Source organism: Bicyclus anynana, chromosome 16, assembly GCF_947172395.1.
Source record: "Bicyclus anynana chromosome 16, ilBicAnyn1.1, whole genome shotgun sequence".
Lineage (NCBI taxonomy): Eukaryota > Metazoa > Arthropoda > Insecta > Lepidoptera > Nymphalidae > Bicyclus > Bicyclus anynana.
The window spans coordinates 2,983,578-3,004,004 of record NC_069098.1 but is presented as its reverse complement, the minus strand read 5'-3'; the positions used below and the strand labels follow the sequence as shown (position 1 = coordinate 3,004,004).

Genomic DNA, 20,427 nt, shown 5'->3' with positions numbered 1-20,427 from the left:
AGATTTGAAAGCTACCTTCCAAATTTTAAAATTTAAACTATAGTGAATGTTATTCATATTAATTGGTTATGAAACACGGCTAAAACCCCTCTCCCAGCGCGCGAAGCGAGCGGCTGCGCGCCGCGCCGCCGCTTTGCAGTTTAGATCGTGCGGCAATGACTTTGCAGTTTAGATCAGCTCATGACTAAGGGCCCCGTATGGTTTCGAAACTAGTCGGGCATACTCCGACCTAATATCACGTGAGTTATAGCCGTGTTTCTTAATCAATTAACCAATTCCAAAGCTACCACGGTCCAAAACTCCATATTTGGCTAGAAAGCTTACCTTTGGCAACAGCACAGGCGGACGGATTTTCAGTATTCATAAAATGAGGCTATCTCGCTATCGCAGGCGGGGTTCTATTATTTTCCTTTGACAACGGAGTCTTCACAAAAGCCGATTCCGCTCATTAACCTCAACATATTGAAACAGATCGCGGAAAAAGGGCTTTACAAATGTAACGGAATATATCATCGTTATAACGGGGCGGCCAATTTACGTGGAAACGCTTACCGGATTAAATCCACCCGCTCCAGACTTGTTACCAAACAGAAATAGAGTGTATTTTATAAAAAAAAATTTTTTTTTGATTGAATTTTTTCGATTGTGCCGTTTGTTCATTATATTTCGACCCGAGGATACGTAAATCCCGGTTGAGCCTTTGTGTGTTTTGTGTTTGAGGTGTAACTGGTTTAATGGCTTACGTAAACGAAAACGTACTCACAAAGTTGCGGTTTTGATTCTGGGATGAAATATTAAGGAATTTATATAGTTTTTTCCAGTTTTCAGTACACTACTACCCATCTTAACATATTATTAAACAAACACCGCATCTGTCTGTCTGTTTACGATAAATTCAAACTACTAAAATCATGTAGCGTTATTAAATAGATAGTGAGGTGTGAGCAAGATTACGTTATCAAGATATTGTGAAATGTATGGAATAATGACGTTAATACGAAGTGTCGAAAAACTCAAACGTCAATCGAAAAGGCTACCTGGTTGGCAGATCCGCGTCCACAGATCAGTAGACGCACTTGTATGACATTCTATACAATATCCGTATGATGCGATGCATCCGATAGATACGAAGTGTATCCGGGGACGCCTTGAAGATGTAACAACAAGCACGGTAGAATATTCAACTTTTATAGACCTACAAAAACGTCTGGGTATTAGCGAGATATATGCCAATATCTAAATTTTAAAAATAACTTACTGTACTGTACTGTCGTTGTTTAGTAGGTACGAGTAAAATACCACTTCATCTTGTAAAAGCCCAAGTTTCTTGGTCGCTAACTATGGACCTTATTAGAAGGCTCAAAATCATTCAGCGGGCGATGGAGCGAGCTATGCTTGAAATTCTCTGCGTGATTGAATCAGAAATGAGAAGATCCGCAGATGAACCAAAGTCACTGACAGCTCAGCAAGTCGCGAAGCTGAAATGGCAATTGGCAGGCCATATAGTTCGAAGAGCCGATGGACGTTGGGGTCCCAAGGTGCTGGAATGGCGACCCCGCACCGGAAAGCGCAGCGTTGGTCAACCCACTAGGTGGACCGAGGGCATCAAGCGGATCGCAGGAAACCACTGGATGCAGGCGGCTCGAGACCGTTATGCTTGGAGGTCCATTCAAGAGGCGTATGTTCAGCAGTGGATGTTCATTGTCATAATGATAATGAATGATGATCTTCTAAAAAAAATAACGATCTCGTACAATGAAAGCTTACATCGATTTTCTCGCAGTCGCAAACGCGAGCGTCCGCTAGTACAAAATAAAATAGTTTGGTTATGAATTCCCTGAAGCTCGCTCAGACGGACCTTCGCCAATTTATTATGTTAAAACATTCCCCAATTTACGTTTCAAGAGATTCAAAGCGGAATTGACTTGTAAACAAATTTCACCAGCACCTTACAAAGTAAATACAAACAACAGCTATTAGTACTTACTGTTGTTATGAGAAATAGCTTTATACAAAATCAAGACCTTTTGTTGTTTGCGTTACAAGTTACCCAATGTTTATTACCTCAAATACCTCGTTTACCTCAGTTTAATTAGTATAACTTCGGTGGTGGAAATCAAATAGCAACGTCTCCTTTTCATCGAGTTAAGACACTATTGTCTTGGTAATTTACACTGTTTCCGACAAAGAAGACCATTTGGTCGTTTGTGGTAATACGCAAAGAATTAGAATTAGAATATAATTATTTTATATAATAATAACAAATATTGTAAAAAATCAACTATCGAGTTTCTTGACTTGATATTCTTTGCAGAATTTACTTGAAATCGGTGGTTTTAAGATGGTAAGCGATGATGAAACATAAAAAGATATTAATTTTAAAATCTTTTATAGCGTCAGTCGCCAACTGCAGCCGACGGCAGCCAACGGCAGTCGACTGCAGTCGCTAAAGTCTCGGCGGCAGTCGACGTCGGTTGCCGACAGCGGTCGACGGTCGCCGACTGCAGTCGATTGCCGTAGACTGCAGTCGTCGGTAGCAGTTGCCAGCATCCGTTGGCAACGTGCTGCTCGTGTAAATGAACCCTTACTCGTATATGTCCAAAGTGAAATAGTGTGATATTGAAACCCTTTAAATCTTGGTTTCGATTCACTCATTACCCTGTCATCCCCATTTCTAGCACAGGTTTATTGCTTAGTAAAAAAATTTTCATTAATTGCACTTATTTACACACTGTATTTAACATTAGTTTATTATTAGTCTTAGGCAAGTGCACGAATAAAACTGTTACAGCTTTACTTTTAAGTTAACATAAATAAGTTAATGAAAAAGCCGTTCGAAAAATTTTAATTTATTCGTTTTAAAATTAACATTCAAAGTCTTAAATACCTGAGTTACTTTTTTCATTTCTTGAATTGTTCATCATAAATTATAATTTCAATTATATCGTTTTTTTTTGATAGGTAATATATCAAAGCCATGCCCTTAAGAAATTAAATATCACGTGTCTCAAACGGTGAAAGAAAAATATTGTGAGAAAACTTGTATACCAGAGAGTTTTCTTAATTCTATGCGTGTGTGGAGTCTGCCAATCCGCATTGGGCCAGCGTGGTGGACTATTGGCCTAACCCCTCTCATTTTGAGAGGAGACTCGAGCTCAGCAGTGAGCTGTATATGGATTGCTATTGATGATGATGATGCGCTTATTCCGTTTAATTTTATTTTATGAGAAAAATAAATAAAAGAAAATATTTGCAAAAGTATCAATTTTATTATTCCACATTTTATTAGAATACATGAATGATAAAATATCTATGGGACTAAAATTAATTAATTAATATTTACATTACAATATCATAACACTGTGTATCTTATCATACTAAAAGTTATATCAACTACATCATATTATTAAAGTAAAACTTTTGGTAAATTTAAAGCCCGCTTGTTGAAGCTTGAACAATTATTAGATTTTTTAATTAAACGAAAGTGATCTAGTATTTTTAAAAACCTTTAAACCGTTCTAGCTCTTATTATGCTTAGCTGTTCTCCAACGAGATCAAGAACATTTCTCGTGACGAGAAATAGACAAATGTCAACCAATAGCAGCGCAACCGGAAATACCGCTATCTCTTTTTTGCGTTGGGACGAAATTATGTGTCTGGGACTACTCCTGCGCAATTGGCGGATATTTTGTCCATTTCTCTTCATTTAGTCGAATACCAGACCCCACTAATCTAAAATTTAACTGGTAGAAAATTTGAAAATCAATATTTATATGTATTACACAAACTCATAGAAAGCGCCACAGACTACTATTATGTACTCTATGTGTCTGAGTCGCAATATTTGTGTCAAGTCGAGCCGTCATGCACATTTACGCGACATCATGCCGGTAGCGCTGCAGGCATGCCGGTATATCGGACCGTGTGCGGCTAGCATTACCTAGTATATACCTACAGGGTGCTGGGCATTATTTCTCATAACTCTGGGATTATATTCTTTACCGAAAATTAATTTAAAATGTTCAAAGAACATGTTCTAAAATTAATATTTTCGGAGTAATACATAATATTTATTACTTTTTTAAATAAATCTTAAAATGTGTTCCTTATAGGCATCCTTATAATTACGACGCCAAACTTTCAAATTTTAAAAATGCAAGGTTTGCTAAAGGTGTGTGTAGTCATGGATAGTCGGAATTATTGAATTACTTTGTATGAAAACATACAACAGTTTTTATTTTTAGTATAAAGTCAACCATTGACGGTCAATTATTTTCTCGTTTCTGCAGCGCAAACAGCAACAAAGACGTTTCATAAGTCGAGCCGTCATGCACGCAGCGACCAATACACGATCAGTTATAGTCGTGGGTGCTGCAGAAACATGAGAATAATTGATCGTCAATAGCATGCATAATTGGACTCGACAACACCTTGATGTTATGGTAAACACTCCCGAGCACCCTGTATAGTAGCTTTATGTATTTGCACTTTAATTCAATTAAATTTTTATGTACTCTAATTATTAAAATACATGAAACTATTTCATTAGTTATAAATAAGTGAAAAATGTAAACTCGAATACGAATACTATTTACTATCTTTACAAACCTTTAAACGTTTAAAACAAAGTAAATGCAATGCTTAAAGTTAATCTTTGGTATACACAAATCACTTCACTGTATACTCGTATTTACTACAGATAAGCGAAAACTTCTAGAAACGGAACATGAAAATTAACAAACTTAAACTCTAACACAGTCTTTGATTTAATGTTAAAGTTTCTAAGCGCCTAAAGTTATTTACATGAGAGTTTTAGGCAACATAAAATGTTAAGGAGTTTAATTTTGTGTGAAATCTTAAGTAACGTATTGGAAAGTCAGAAATGTGTAATCATTTTATATTATCGAGAAATCGTTTACTTCTAAAGAAGTAATTTCCTTTAGTATGTATGAACGATAAAGGAGTTTTTACCATTGATAAATTCTAATATAGGTAATATTGTGAATACTATATTAGGGTATTATGCTGTATTTTCAGAAATTAATGTTTCTAATATTTTTTTTCTGCAGAAATACAATCGGATGTAATATTAACGGTTGTAGGTATTGACATAACTTCCGTATGTATTTAGTAGTAGGTAGTACTAACATGACTATAAATATTCAAAATCATTTTTTAATAGGCCTCCCACTGGCACCATCCATGCATACTTTTAATAATTTGACCAAATCGTAACTATTTCCAACTGTTTCGAAACTATTTCCATTTCAAAATAGTAATTTCCTAATACCTACAAAAAATACATTTTAATATAAAATGGCAAACTTCTGTTACAGATTCATAATAGGGTGCGAAACAGATGGAAGTGATTATATAATGATTTATTTATTTTGCTATCATCCGCGAAGAGTCGACGAACCCATGCGACAACGTCACCCAGGTCCGACAAAATACTCTCTACGTACGTTTCACCCCGAAACCTTGATTTGATTGAGTTTCACTCAAAAAAGATGGAAGTGACGTCATAATTATAGAGATCGTAAATCAAATGACATCTGATTTCATCACAACTATTTACATTCATATACATTTTAGCCTGGTTTAACTGTGTTTTTATAATTAGGCAGTTTTAGTTTTGAATTCGTCACAATCTATCTCTATCTATAATATCCTGTTAGACAGGGATATATAGAGACGAACTTGGAACTCACTCTTTCGAGATATAAAATATCGTCGCAAATATGTAAAATGTAGCGATAAATTGGTTTCATACAACCGTGAAGTTTTGAGCGTTAATAACAAATGTGCAAGAAAATTTCATAACAGACATAAAACTGGTTCAACGCCTCGGTAGAATAAGGAAGCAGGAAGCAAGTGAACATCTGAATTTCATGATCTCTTTGGAAAATTAATCTTTATTATTATTATACACAGGTAAAGTGTATGGGGTGATCTCTAGATCTATTGAACCGATTAAGAAAATTCTTTTACCACAAGAAAGCCACGTTTTTTGTGAGTGTCAAAGGCTTTATTTTATCCCCGCATTCTCACGGGAACGGGAACTACGCCGGTAAAACCCCAGGATGACGTAATAAAATAAATGAAATAATGAAAATAGTTGTATATTGTCTGGACGTTTAGCCCACCTGTGAATGAAGCCTTAATAGCTCCGAGGTTTAAAAGACAAGCTAAAATCTTAGAAGGTTCAATCCACACCCTTTAATCGTACCTATTTCTAACACAGATGTTTTGCTTGCTTGGAGAAATATGGTTATGTTATGGTCATGTTAATACATTACTATTTTTTTTAAATAAAAATGATCAATTTACGAATTATATAATATTTCACCCGCAGTTCCCATTCTAATTAAATACGGTGATAAATTATAGCAGAAAGAATTTTTCAAATCGGTTCAGTAGTTTCAGAGCCAATCAATGCAAACAAACAAACAAACAATCAAATCTTTCCTCTTTATAATATTAGTATAGATTATTATCCAAATTAGTATATCTGTGTGATTGCATTAAGAGGTTTTCTAGTATTCCCTTGTCTCCAAAGGGCCTTATCCTATACATCCTTATCCTAGAGTCAGTTGGATGGAAAAGGTCGTAACTATTTACATTCCTACAGGGACAGAGATAGGAACAGACAACATCCTGTGACGTAGACCGTACCTCACATACGTTTTCTTATTTCAATGTAATTTACCGTTTTCCCGGCTATACATTTAGTTCTCCCGTGAGAATAATTTTAAAGCAGATCTTATCCTAATATAATGTGCTTGCAGGAGATTGTTGTACATTTTGTATGCAAATATTTCGTTTAATGTTATTTTAAAATTTTAAACTCGTTTCTTACACGCCTTGATTTACATATTTAAAATAGACTTACATTATTTACACGAAATATACTTGGTAATATACTACTGGATCCTATTATTGTGACAATAAAGAGGTACTAATTTGCAAAGAAATTATTCTTAAGTCTCTAGTTATTCTGTTCTCACTGGTGTGTTTTCGTCACCGTTTATAACAAATTTGTTACTTTACACACACACACAAACACACTGTCACTTTTACATACAAGTAGGTACCTGTCAAGGTTTGTGTGGCATATTGAATTGAAATAAATTGAAATATGAATGCTTTAAGATTTAAATTTCATAGAAGAAAGATGTTGGAGGAAAATATTGAAATAGTTTGTGAAAATATGATATTCATACAAATCTAAATGTAATATAAAAATCTAAATGGAAAATAAGTATGAAAAGGAGAATAAATCTTTCAAATAAATGTTTCAATGGTTGTGTCATCAGGTTTTACTTGGAATCTTACTGTGTAATTAAAAAAAATGAGCCACTGGCAAACATCACATTACAAACTTATTTATCATAATAGACGATTAAAACTATACACCTAATTACCATAAATATATCGAGACGAGGGTAATTTAAGAAGTAAGGATAGTTCTATAAAATATACCTACTTATAAATTAACTATCAGTTACCACTAATTCAAGGCAGACCTTATTACTATATTCATCGGAATAAAGTACAACTGTAATAGATTCTCAAACAGAATTTCTGTCACTTAAAACTTTGTACGCTACAATATCTCTGTTAGGGTACATAATGTTATCAAAATGAGGGTAGACGCTAAGCACTTTGCGCCCGAAGTTTTATAATATTTGACTTCGTCTTGCGTTGGAGGCGAATATGATGCCTCATAGCTAAGTTTGCTAGCGCAGGGAAGCATGTCAACTGGGATCTCCATTAGTTTCCTACGATACTCTATTTTCGAAACGTCCAAAGTATTTTCTTGATCCTGCAAAGCGTCGTCGTAGTTTACGTCGTCGTCTAGTTCTTCTTCTTCGTCGATTTTGTCTATATCCTTTTTATTCGCGGGAATGACTTTTAAATTTGGATCAGTTTTTAGTGTTTTGATGTTTCCCAAGTTAGCTTTTAGTTTGAGATCCATGATGCAGTTGAGGCGGTCTAGAGAGGCTCTTACGCGTTTGCTCCGGGTCTCGTTACGTAGTTTGTGCAGCCACGACAGACGACAGTCACATGTGAGCTTGTTACCTGTTAAAACAAAATGTTTTTGTTATTTTTTTAATTCAATTAAAAAAGAAGGATTCTATATTGGTGGTTTTTTATTTAAATGTTCTTAATGGCCGGCTTTCTACAACCACAGCCGTGGGTTTGATTCCCGCAACTGGAAAATAAGTGTGAAAATGAGTATGGGTGTTTTCCAGGGACTGAGTGTACTTACTATATTATAGAAGTAAATATATATATAGTATATAAATACATATTATAAAATACGCTATCTTAATTCCCATAACATAGGCTAATCGCGTACTTTGTGGCTAAGTAGTGATGTGTGTATTGTGTGAGTATATAGTTATTCAGAAAACTGTTTTAGTGAACATTTGAAGGGGTTTAAATAATTTACCACTTTATATAAAGGGAGAACAACGGGTAATGCCTGAATAATGGCGAGGCAACCCATATAAGGCTTACTGTTGATCACGAGTCTCCTCTCATAATGAGAGGGGTAAGGCCTAAGGGCTGGCCCAATGCGGATTGGCAGACTTCGCACACGTAGAGAATAAAGAAAATTCTCAGGTATGCAGGTTTCCTCGCTATGGTTTTCCTTCCCCGTTTGGGACACGTGATATTTAATTTCTTAAAATGTACATAACTTAAAAGTTGGAGGTGCATGCCCCAGATTCGAGTGTGCAGCCGGCTCCATCGAGTAGACGTTCTCACGTCAAAAAAAATCCACAAGTACCTCTGTATAATAAGACTTTAACAATAAATCTACAACCGAAACCAAAAAGCAAATTAAAACCAGTGTTTTAAGCCCAGCCAGCATTAAATCATATCCCACAATGCAAGTGTAGTAACGAGCAATTTTGCGGCAAATATAATATCTCTCGACCGCGAAATACACTCGCCATTAAAACGTCACAGAGCAACAAACCACCATACATCACGCGCTGATTCATAGACTAGTTGCTACGAATGTATTAAGCTCATACAGGTACAAACAAAACTCATTTATGAAACAATTCACATAAAACTCAACCGTATACGAAACCAATAGGTTGCATTTTCGTTTGGTTTCGCATGGGATTTTGTCCTTTAATCCGTGGATACGGACTTGACTTTATGCACCCCTTCATGGGTGTAATAAATTTTTGTAGTGCACATTAACTGCCTAATGAATTATGTAGCGCCGTATGTATGAGTGTTTTATTGATGCAATGAAAACTGTGACTGCTAATCTTAAAGCCCCGCAATAAATACAATAACATTATAATCACTATCTACAGCTCGTGCTGATTAACTTGACACCTGGTTTGAATGATTTTAGTACTGTGTTTGTTAGTTAACGCGCACAAGTTATATGCATATTGCACAATGACCTCTCGTCTCACTCATTACACTTTTCTACAACAGTATTCAAATATACCTTGCTTAACAAATTAATTTGTGAACTGGCATCATAAGTATATTGTAACTACTAACTGTAAACGACTTTTTATCATCATCATCAGCCGATGGACGGATGGATGGATATAGAAATTTCCAGACATCACGATCATAAGATGCCTGCATCCAGAGAATGGCTCGCTTGACTAACACTGTACTTTCGAGACCAACACTTCACCGTTCCAGCACCTTGGGCTCCAATGTCCATCAGCTCTTCGAACTGTGCCTGACCGACTTAAAACTGTTTTTTCTGTTTTCGGTCCGTTTATAATCTAATTTTTTATGTACGATTTACCTTAAAACTACCGATTTAAATGTGTAAATGCATATTTTTAGGTAAGTTTCTTAGTATAGTAAACAGTTTTGACGGCCTCCGTGGCGCAGTGGTATGCGCGGTGGATTTAATGACGGAGGTCCTGGGTTCGATCCCCGGCTGGGCCGATTGAGGTTTTCTTAATTGGTCCAGGTCTAGCTGGTGGGAGGCTTCGGTCGTGGCTAGTTACCACCCTACCGACAAAGACGTACCGCCAAGCGATTTAGCGTTCCGGTACGATGTCGTGTAGAAACCGTAAGGAGTGTGGATTTTCATCCTCCTCCTAACAAGTTAGCCCGCTTCCATCTTAAATTACATCATCACTTACCATCAGAGATTGTAGTCAAGGGCTAACTTGTAAAGAGTAAAAAAAAATTATTTATTTGAGTTTTGATATAACAAAAAATCATTGCTTGTAAATTCTTTTAAAAGTAACATAATTAAAAATATTCATTGCTATATTTAAATGTAAAACTTGAATAAAAAACTTAAAACTTATCAAATAACGATACTTGATCCTCTATAGCTTCATAAACCTTCAATTTGATTTCAACTTTCAGTTCTTGGCACGTAATTAACTCATACTGAAGTTTCATTCATTGTATCTGAAGTAGACAACTATTCAAAACGTTTGCAAACGTTTGTACTACTGTTTGTTTGTACATACACATAAACCTGTCTGAGGCAGATGTAATTTATTTATTTTAAAAGCAATCTCAACTTTCAAACGTTTTAATAAAAGGCCGTCAAATTCTTTAGTAAAACGGCAAAATGTTGTCAAGGTACGAGTTATTTAGAAACATTATTAATTTGAATAAAAATGGAGGTATTTGTATCAAACAAAAATGTAAATCTTTCGATAAATCTTGTAAATATTTTATTTTGAATTTTAGGAACATTCATTCTTTAGTTAATTATATACAAGTCTAATAATTCAAAAATGTGCTGAATCACATTTTTACTTTTTATTTAACTAAGCAAATATACTAACAGCTGCCCGGTTTTATCCACGTAGAACGTAGCACGCAATAAAAAATGCAGTGTTGGTCGACCCCCCACCAGGTGGACTGACGACATCGAGTGAGTCGCTGGGATTCGCAGGACTCAGACAGCTCATGATTGTGATGTTTGTAAGTCTCTACAAGAGGCCTATGTCCTGCAGTGGACGTCCATCGGCTGATATAATGATGAGGCTTACCACCTACGCCTAGCTTGACACGCGGTACTTTGTAAAACATGTTCTTTGCAGTTTAAGAGTTGCTCTGTTGTAGGCGATGATCCACTTACCATAGGTGGTTTTCTTGGTCGTTTATAGAAAATCGTTGTTACAATCAGTGGCGTGCACAAGGTTTCTAATCAGGGTAGGCAATGGACATGCAAATTAAACTGGATAATTCTGTAGTACTGGCTTTAGTTATGACTTATGAGCCTACCCTAATGGTAGGCAGTTGTGATAGCCCAGTGGATAGGTTCAAATCCGGTTCGGGACATGCACCTCCAACTTTACAGTTGTGTGCATTTTAAGAATTTAAATATCACGAGGAAGTCTGCATACCCGATAATTTACTTAATTATCTACGTGTGTAAAGTCTGTCAATCCGCATTGGGCCAGCGTGGTGGACTATGGGCCTAACCACTCTCATTCCGAGAGGAGACTCGTGCGCAGCAGTGAGCCGAATATGGGTTGATAATGATGATGAAGAGTAGACATTACATTTTTACATCAATAAAGTGGACTCAACTGGTTAAAGTGTTCAATGTAATCAAAAATGCTTTCTGGTTCGTTCAATTGTCCTCATTGAGTGGTAGGGATTCAGTAAATCGCTGACAATAACAGTTTTTGTGGTCGTGGCTTTGAGCCGGGCTTAATGCGCTTTCACTGACAGCAATAAAACCATTAATTATTTATTTACGACCACATAATTGAGAGCCGTGATAGCCCAGTGGATATGACCTCTGCCTCCGATTCCGGAGGGTGTGAGTTCGTAACCAGTCTTTTTTTTTATTCTTTACAAGTTAGCCCTTGACTACAATCTCACCTGATGGTAAGTGATGATGCAGTCTAAAATGGAAGCGGACTAACTTGTCAGGAGGAGGATGAAAATCCACACGCCTTTTGGTTTCTACACGGCATCGTATCGGAACGCTAAATCGCTTGGCGGTACGTCTTTGCCGGTAGGGTGGTAACTAGCCACGGCCGAAGCCTCCCACCAGCCAGACCTGGACTAATTAAGAAAATCTCAATCTGTCCAGCCGGGGATCGAACCCAGGACCTCCGTTTTGTAAATCCAACGCGCATACCACTGCGCCACGGAGGCCGTCAAAGTCTGGGGCATGCACCTCCAAGTTTTCAGTTGTGTGCAAATTAAGAAATTAAATATCACGTGTCTCAAACAGTGAAGGAAACCATCGTGAGGAAACCTGCATACCAGAGAATTTTCTCTATTCTCTGCGCGTGTGAAGTCTGCCAATCCGCATTGGTGGACTATTTAGCCTAACCGCTCTGATTCTGAGAGGAAACTCGAGCTCAGCAGTGTGCTGAATATGGGTTGATAACGAAATGATATCTATTATCTATGCAGATAAAACCACGAGGCACAACTTATACTAAACGGTGGTCGCGTTGTGCAGTGGGTAGTGGCCCTGCTTTCTGCTTTCACGGCCGTGGGTTCGATTCCCACAACTGGAAAATATTTGTGTGATGAGCATGGATGTTATATGGATAAACTAAGTTAGCAGATTTTATCATATGTTATTAACTACATATAATAAATACTTACTCGTATATGTGTGTACAAAACATACAGTACCCATAACACAGACTGTCTAACTTTGGGGCAAAGTAGTGATATTATGTGTATTGTGTAAGTTATTTATTTCAAAAAAAAGTAAAACTACGCTTAGGTAAGAATACGTTTTGGACATAGATACGTAATTACTTGACAACGGTAGAGTTTTAGCTACTTTACAAAGAAATGTATTGAAATATATCTGAATATATAAATATTCTAGAGCTCGTGTTTATAATGCAACTCATTTAAGAAACGGCTTGACCGATTTTTATGAAATTTCTGTGAATATTCGGTAAGTCTGAGAATAAGTCATAAACTCTATTTTGCTCCCTATTCTCACCCATTTTTCGATTACGATTTTAGTATCTATACTAATATTATAAAGCTGAAGAGTTTGTTTGTTTAATTGAACGCGCTAATCTCAAGAACTACTGGTCTGATTTGAAAAATTCTTTCAGTGTTAGATAGCCCATTTATCGAGGAAGATTATAGGCTATATATTATCCCCGTATTCCTATGGGAATGCACCACGCGGGTAAAACCGCATGGCGTCAGCTAGTAATTGTATATGCAACAAAATACGACAAAGTAAGTTAGGCGTGTCAGTTTTTAATACAAACTTACCATCCAAAGAGACCAGCGCGTAATTAGTTTTCATGTTTTCCACAACGTTCCGAAGAGTTTCCTGTTTCAATGTTTCCAAGTTGTTATTCCTTAAATCGAGAACATTCAACTTTTGTATTTCATCGAACACCCCGTCGTCTAACATCGCTAACTTATTATCGGCTAAGGAAAGTTTCTTGAGTTGAGTCAATCCACCGAAACCCCGTTCGGAAATAAATTCTATTTCGTTGCCATCCAAGTAAAGTTCCTGGAGATTCCAAAGTTCCGCAAACGCCAAATCTCCTATCATCATCAATTTGTTGTTCCTCATGTCCAGTGTAATGAGATTGGATAGTCCCTGAAAGTTCTCTCTGACGACAACCGTGAGCAAATTACTGTTCAGATCCAATTTTATCAAATTGTATAAATGCTTGAAACAACCGTCGTGGAGTACGCTTATCGTGTTCTTTGACAGATATAGTCTCTGCAAATTCGGGAGGACGTAGAAAACGTCCCTTTGCAATTCAGATATCTGATTCTCTATCAGACTTACATTAGCGAGCAGAATGAGGTGGGCGAACGCCATCTTTTCCAGTTTAACAATTTTGTTCTTCGGAAGCGTTATTTCTCTTAAAGTTGTCGAGTTTGTAAACGCGAAAGACGGTATTGTATTGATATTTGCGTATTGTATATTCAAATAGTTCAATCGATCGAGTCTTACGATTACTTTCGCTGGAATGTACGTCAGTCCACCATCAGCCCTTACGTTGAATGTGAGCCTTTCTATTTTCGGTTGGGAGTAAAAGTTAGACCAGAAAGGGTCATCTTCCGCTATGCCTCCATTAAAAACCCAGCAGTCGGCTTTCGTTGCAGTTTTTATTTTATTACTCTCACAGTAACAATGTACTTTGGACACCCGGTCCTGAATGTCGCAAATGTTAACGTAATGTGAGTATGGGGATTTTTCTGATTTCCATCGCCGTTTATCATTTTGACGGCTCTCCGTCAAGTTTATCTCGACGGTCGCGAAGGCAATCATCAGGATTAGGTACTTGAAATCCATATTTATTGCTTATCACATTGGAATAACCTGGAACAAAGAAAACCGTATTGAGTATTACCATTTTACTTTCTATTGGATTTGCATTTATTGCCAACATTGTGCTGTGCGGTTTTTAATAACATTGAAATAAATCATTTTTGTATTTAATACATTAGTAATTTTACTTTAAACTAAACATATAATATATCATTATTATGCTAAGATAATGTCCAATAACTTAATCTTAGTCTTTAACTAACTATTACGTCTATAAGTAACTTTGTTCACGTGATCTTCCATGTAGCACTAAACACTACACTATCACTATTTTTCGGGTAATAATCGTGACCTGTTTTATTTAATTTAATACTCAATGGAACTAGAGTATGTACAGTATGATTGTATATCCATTAACCATTGGCCACCCTGTATCCATATAACCTGCGGCATACGTGTAGTACATTGGAGCATTAAAAATCATCCAACAGGAAGAAATAACCATGGCCGTAGTATTAGTACTTACATTAACTGACAGAAAGAGTTTAAAAAAAAATAATGCTTATAATATAAAGAGTAATCTCTGGATCTACAGAAGCGATTTTGAAAATTCTTTTACCACTAGAAAGCCACGTTAATTGGCTATATTTTATTTCCGTACTCTCACGAGAACTAGGCAGGTGAAACCGCGGGGCATCGGCTAATAATTGCTTGAACGCTTAAAGTTCACAGTACCTCGCAAAGGAAGCCGCCTACATAACCGTAAAACGTTTTGTTTGCCATGTACTAAGACCAATCTTGGTCAGCATAGTCCAATGTACCGTATGCAATCTTTTGCAAACATTGTCCGAGACCGTATAGATATCTTCAGACTCAATTAGCAGTATTAACACTAGGTTTCCTTAAATGTTATTGATGGATTACTTCTTCACATTTATTTCTTATTTGTTTGTCTTTTTTCTTTTTGTTTAGAGTAAGTTAATAATTTGCGTTATGTACCCTATGTAAGCATGTTATGTTTGCTTCAACTAGGCACAATTACGTAAGGATGAGAAGAAGCTATTTTTTAATATATGTTTGGTAAAGTAATTGTGTCAGTTTAGCAAACCAATAAAAAAAAACAAAGATAAATCGAAAAATATCTAAAATCTAAAGTTGGTTTTCACAAATATGAATATTTGAGCCATTACAAACGTTTGAGGAATCTAATAATAATAAAAATGTATGTATTCGAATGCGGTCTGTAATATCATGTAGATCCAATATTCTTACCGCTTTCCTTCCGATCGAATTCGAATTTGAATACAACCTTCCGTATTACAAACCGTTTGCAGTTAAGCTTTAATATAATAGAGCTGTTCGTATGCCCAGACATTGCGGACGTTTCAAGCATAAGCATGAAAACTTTTAAGAATTTTACTATTGTGTTCGCCGGAGAAAAGTTTCCTTTGAATAATACTTTATTACTATCGAAACTTGGTGCAACAAGTTTTGTGCGAAATGTTTTTGACACAGCCTTTATTATGGAAACATCTCTATTTCCAGTGTCGCTTTTATATTTTTGTAAGAGAGCTCGTTCGAGGAAGTGCTTATTTCTATCGCCAAACAATACCTACTGTTGTTTTTTTTAAATATCGCAGGCCCCTTCCTTAGATTGCGCCCTACTTCTCCTAGGTCCTAGTTTTTATTTTTCAACTAAAAAAATAGATGGTGGTTTCCAACTGATGTTTAGTGGTAATCCATTTATTAACCGACTAAAAATGAGGAGGTTCTCAATTCGAGTCTATGCTTTTTTTCTTTTTTTCATTATTATATTATACTCTATATTTGTACACCACAGCATGAAGAAAAAACTAAAAAATAGATGATAGTTTCCAACTGATGTTTAGTGGTAATCCATTTATTAAACGACTTCAAAAAAATGCGGAGGTTCTCAATTCGAGTTTATTTTTTTTTATTTTTTTCATCATTATTTTATACTCTATATTTGTAGCGTGAGGTGCGTGAGTCGTGTGGGCGCGATGTCGTTAAATGAAAATATGTTAAAATGTGCGAGTTTTCTGAAGTGTGCGAGTTGCAATATTGTAATTTCGGAAGTTCTATCGTTTATTCAAAATAAACTGGACGTAATGGATGTAGAAAGTTTAATTCGAGTGTGTATCACCGGTTTTGCCGTGGACGACATAGGGAAAGCGAAAAGGCTACTTTATGAGTCTCTGCCAACAAAGAACCGCAAGACATCGAAAAGAAAGGACGGTAAAGCGCAGCGTGAGTTAGAAGATATTATAAGCTTATTCATGAATACGGATCCGGAGAAGATTCCCATATTTGTGGCGCGGGACTTGCAAAAATTGCCTCCAGTTACGTTTGACCATGTGGATGTAACTTCCTTATTAAAACAAATAGTTTTAATAAACTCGGAGATTAAAAATATTAAGGAAGTATTTGTAAGAAAAGAAGATTTGTTAAAAACTATACGTAAGGAACAACCACTATTAGACCTTGTGAACAGTAGTCATAAAGTTGATTATGTGAACGTCAAAAGAGGTGCTTGTGTATCAGAAAATTGGTCGGACAGTGGGCCGTTTGGATTACCGCATATAGTAAACAAAAGAACGGACAATGATTCAGCGGGATCCGATATTTTAAACACGAACAATATCTCTGTCCCTGTCTCACCATCCGATGATACAAACGAGGGATGCGTTTCAAAAACCGAGTGTTCTCAAGGTCAGGTTCAGCGATCTGTCTCGCTCCATCATAGTTCGAACGCAGTATTGCATCCCGTTTGCTCGCCGCGCGCTAGTAGCATGCGGCCTACAGCGGAATCAAAAGAATCGGGTTGTTTAGATGTATCGTTGCAAGCGCATCAAGATGTCTCGCTTGCACTCGGGATGGATGCACGTAATAGCTATCCCGCTCTAGATAGACGCTTGGAGATGCCTACCTCGGTTTCAACAGTGACATTTGCCGATATTACGAATACGAACAAAACAATAATAAGTGAACCAAAACATGAGGAATGGATTAAGGTGTCTTACAAAAGTAAAATAAAGAATAAGTTTATAGGTAATAGCGGCAAAGGAACCACCGACCCATCGGGAAGTTTTAAAGCGGCGGAAAGTAAAATACCGTTTTATATTTATAATATTGACATTGGATCTTCAATGAATGATATAAAGGAGCATATACAAAGAAAAACAAACGTCACTGTGGAACTTAACAAAATAAAAATGAAGCAGGCTAAACAATATGAAGCATACAAGTTTGATATACCCCAACATAAGTTATCTTTGTTTATGGATGAAAGTATGTGGCCGGAGGGTGTGAAATTCCGTAAGTACATATATTTTAAAAACAAAAATACAGGCAATAATCAGACAAATCGAACGGAGGTCAACCAATCTTCTCATAATGGATAAAAACTTGAATATAAAAATGACAAGTTTTAATTGTAAGGGTATTAAAAGGTCTACAGAATGTATAAGGTCACTTTGTCAATCAGCTGACGTTTTAGCCCTCCAGGAAACTTGGCTTATGCCCTATGACATACCTTATCTTGGAGAAATACATAAGGACTTTATGTATTTCGGTAAATCACCTATTAATCTCTCAGAGAGGATATTGAGAGGTAGGCCGTTTGGAGGTGTTGCGATTATGTGGCGAAAAAGTGTTTTTACATCGGTTTCAGTTGTGCAATGTGCTAGTGATCGTATTTCAGCGATAAAAGGTATTATTGCAAATCGCGAAATGCTAGTGTTCAGTGTATATATGCCTAATGATTTGGCTGATAATGTTAGTGAATTTAATAGTTGTTTAAGCGAAATTTCTGCTATTGTAGAAACATGTAGTATCGAGTCTGTATTTATATTAGGCGATCTTAACGCACATCCTGGCGAACTTTTTTATAAAGAGCTTTCTAATTTTTGCATAGACCAAAAGTGGATTATCGCCGACGTGGCTAAGCTTGGGCTAGAAAGTAACACATACACTTATATAAGTGAGGCTCATGGGAGTCGTCGCTGGCTCGACCATTGCTTAACTACGGAGGCAGCGTGGATGACGGTTTGTGATGCCAAGGTGCATTATGATATATATTGGTCTGATCACTTTCCTTTAGAAATTAGCTGCAATATTTTTATTACGAGGAAGTAAACTAAAAATAGTCAGAATTGTATAAGTAATGAAGATAAAATAAGGTGGTCAGAAGGAACTCAGATCAGTGTATATCAAGATTTATGTAACACCGCTTTGAAAAATATAGATTTTCCGTCTGAGTTAAGCTCTTGTTGCGACAGGATGTGTATCAATGATAGTCATAGGAACATAATCGATGAATTGTACAGTAGAATAATTCAAGCGCTTCAGAAGGCAGCGATAGCCAGCAACCAGCCAAGAAAGGTCAGGAAGGGAAAGCATATATTTGGGTGGAATAAATATGTGAAACATGCTCACAGGGAGGCTCGCAATAAGTTCTTTACGTGGAAACAGTATGGTATGCCCTTGGTTGGTAAAAAGTATCAAGACATGAAAGACAGTAAAAGAGTTTTCAAGAACAAACTAAAATTCTGTCAGAGTAATATAGAGAAAATACAAATGGATAAATTGGCAGAGCGACATATACAAAAAGATTTCAAAAATTTTTGGAAAGAAACTAATAAATTAAATCCTAAATCGAGCCTCCCTGTGAGTGTGGATGGAGAGACGGATGCGGAACGTATAGCCAATATATTTAAGGAACACTTTAGAGTTCGATCAACATTACAACAGGACCGGCAGGTAACAGGAAATAAAGTGCCTAGCTCTAGTTCTGTCCTCTCATTCAGTGCTAAGGAGGTGAAGCTTGTTATAAATAGCCTAACAAAGGGAAAGAGTCCAGGACATGACGGTTTGGGTGTGGAACACCTGTTGTTTGCTGGTCCTCACCTCTATCGTGTTCTCGCGATGCTCTATACGTTTTGCATACAGCACTCTTATCTTCCTGCAGATCTAATGAAGTCCATAGTTGTGCCAGTAATTAAAAATAAAACGGGGGATATTTCGGACAAATTAAATTATAGACCAATATCCTTGGCTGCGATACTGGGCAAGGTGTTTGATGGTTTGCTTGACCGCCAGCTTAGTGGATACTTGAAATTAAACGATGCACAGTTTGGATTTAGAAGTGGGTTGTCTACTGAAAGTGCTATAATGGCACTCAAGCAAACTGTCAGATACTATACGGACAGAAAAACTCCCATTTATGCAGCTTTTCTTGACCTTTCGAAAGCATTTGATCTAGTTTGTTATGAAAAATTGTGGACAAAATTAGAAGACCTAAATGTACCTGTAGAGTTAATAAATATATTGAGATTCTGGTACAGTTCACAAACAAATCGTGTCAAATGGGCTGGTGTCTATTCAGACGCTTACCTGCTGGAATGTGGAGTTAGACAGGGTGGATTGACATCTCCTGCTCTGTTTAATGTCTACATTAATAAACTAATTGATGAACTCCGCAGTACTACAATCGGATGCTCAATTGATGGTATAGTAATTAATAATCTTAGCTATGCAGACGATATGGTTCTGTTGAGTCCATCAATTAATGCACTTAGGAAGCTGCTGAAGATATGTGAGTCATATGCTGCGTCACACGGACTCATATACAATATTAAAAAAAGCGAACTCTTAGTATTTCAGAGTAAGGGATGCGCCTTAAATTATATTTCTCCAGTGACTCTTAACGGTATGCCGCTAAAAAGAGTCACAGAGTTCAAATACTTAGGGCACATTGTAACGGAGGACTTGTCTGATGTTAATGACATAGAAAGGGAGCGCAGGGCGCTGGCAGTCCGATGCAATATGTTAGCCCGCAGGTTTGCACGGTGTAATATGGACGTAAAACTGACCCTATTTAAGGCATACTGTCAAACATTTTACACATGCAGCTTGTGGGTGACATATACGCAAAGGGCCTATAGCGACCTGCGAGTCCAATACAATAATGGGTTTAGGACACTGATGGGGCTGCCGCGTTACTGCAGTGCATCACTGATGTTTGCTGAAGCGCATACAGATGACTTTTATGCTATAATGCGAAAAAGAGCAGCATCAGTTATGCACAGAATGCGCGAGAGCTCCAACAGCATATTAAAAACGCTGGTGGAAAATGGTGGAAATCCATTTATGAAGCACTGGGT

The 20,427-nt window shown here is 36.8% G+C and overlaps 1 protein-coding gene across 1 annotated transcript in view; it reads right to left on the bottom strand.

The window, feature by feature from the left end:
• Positions 1–3,249: 3,249 nt before the first annotated feature.
• LOC112049045 (connectin-like) overlaps positions 3,250–20,427 on the bottom strand; it is a 50,286-nt gene continuing 33,108 nt past the window's right edge. The window contains exons 2-3 of the mRNA XM_024086782.2: positions 13,228–14,296; positions 3,250–8,082 (exon numbers count right to left, since the gene is read on the bottom strand). Of these exons, the coding sequence (XP_023942550.1) occupies positions 7,607–8,082; positions 13,228–14,269 (1,518 nt within the window). The 5' untranslated portion in view covers positions 14,270–14,296 and the 3' untranslated portion in view covers positions 3,250–7,606. The remainder of the gene's footprint in view (positions 8,083–13,227; positions 14,297–20,427) is intronic.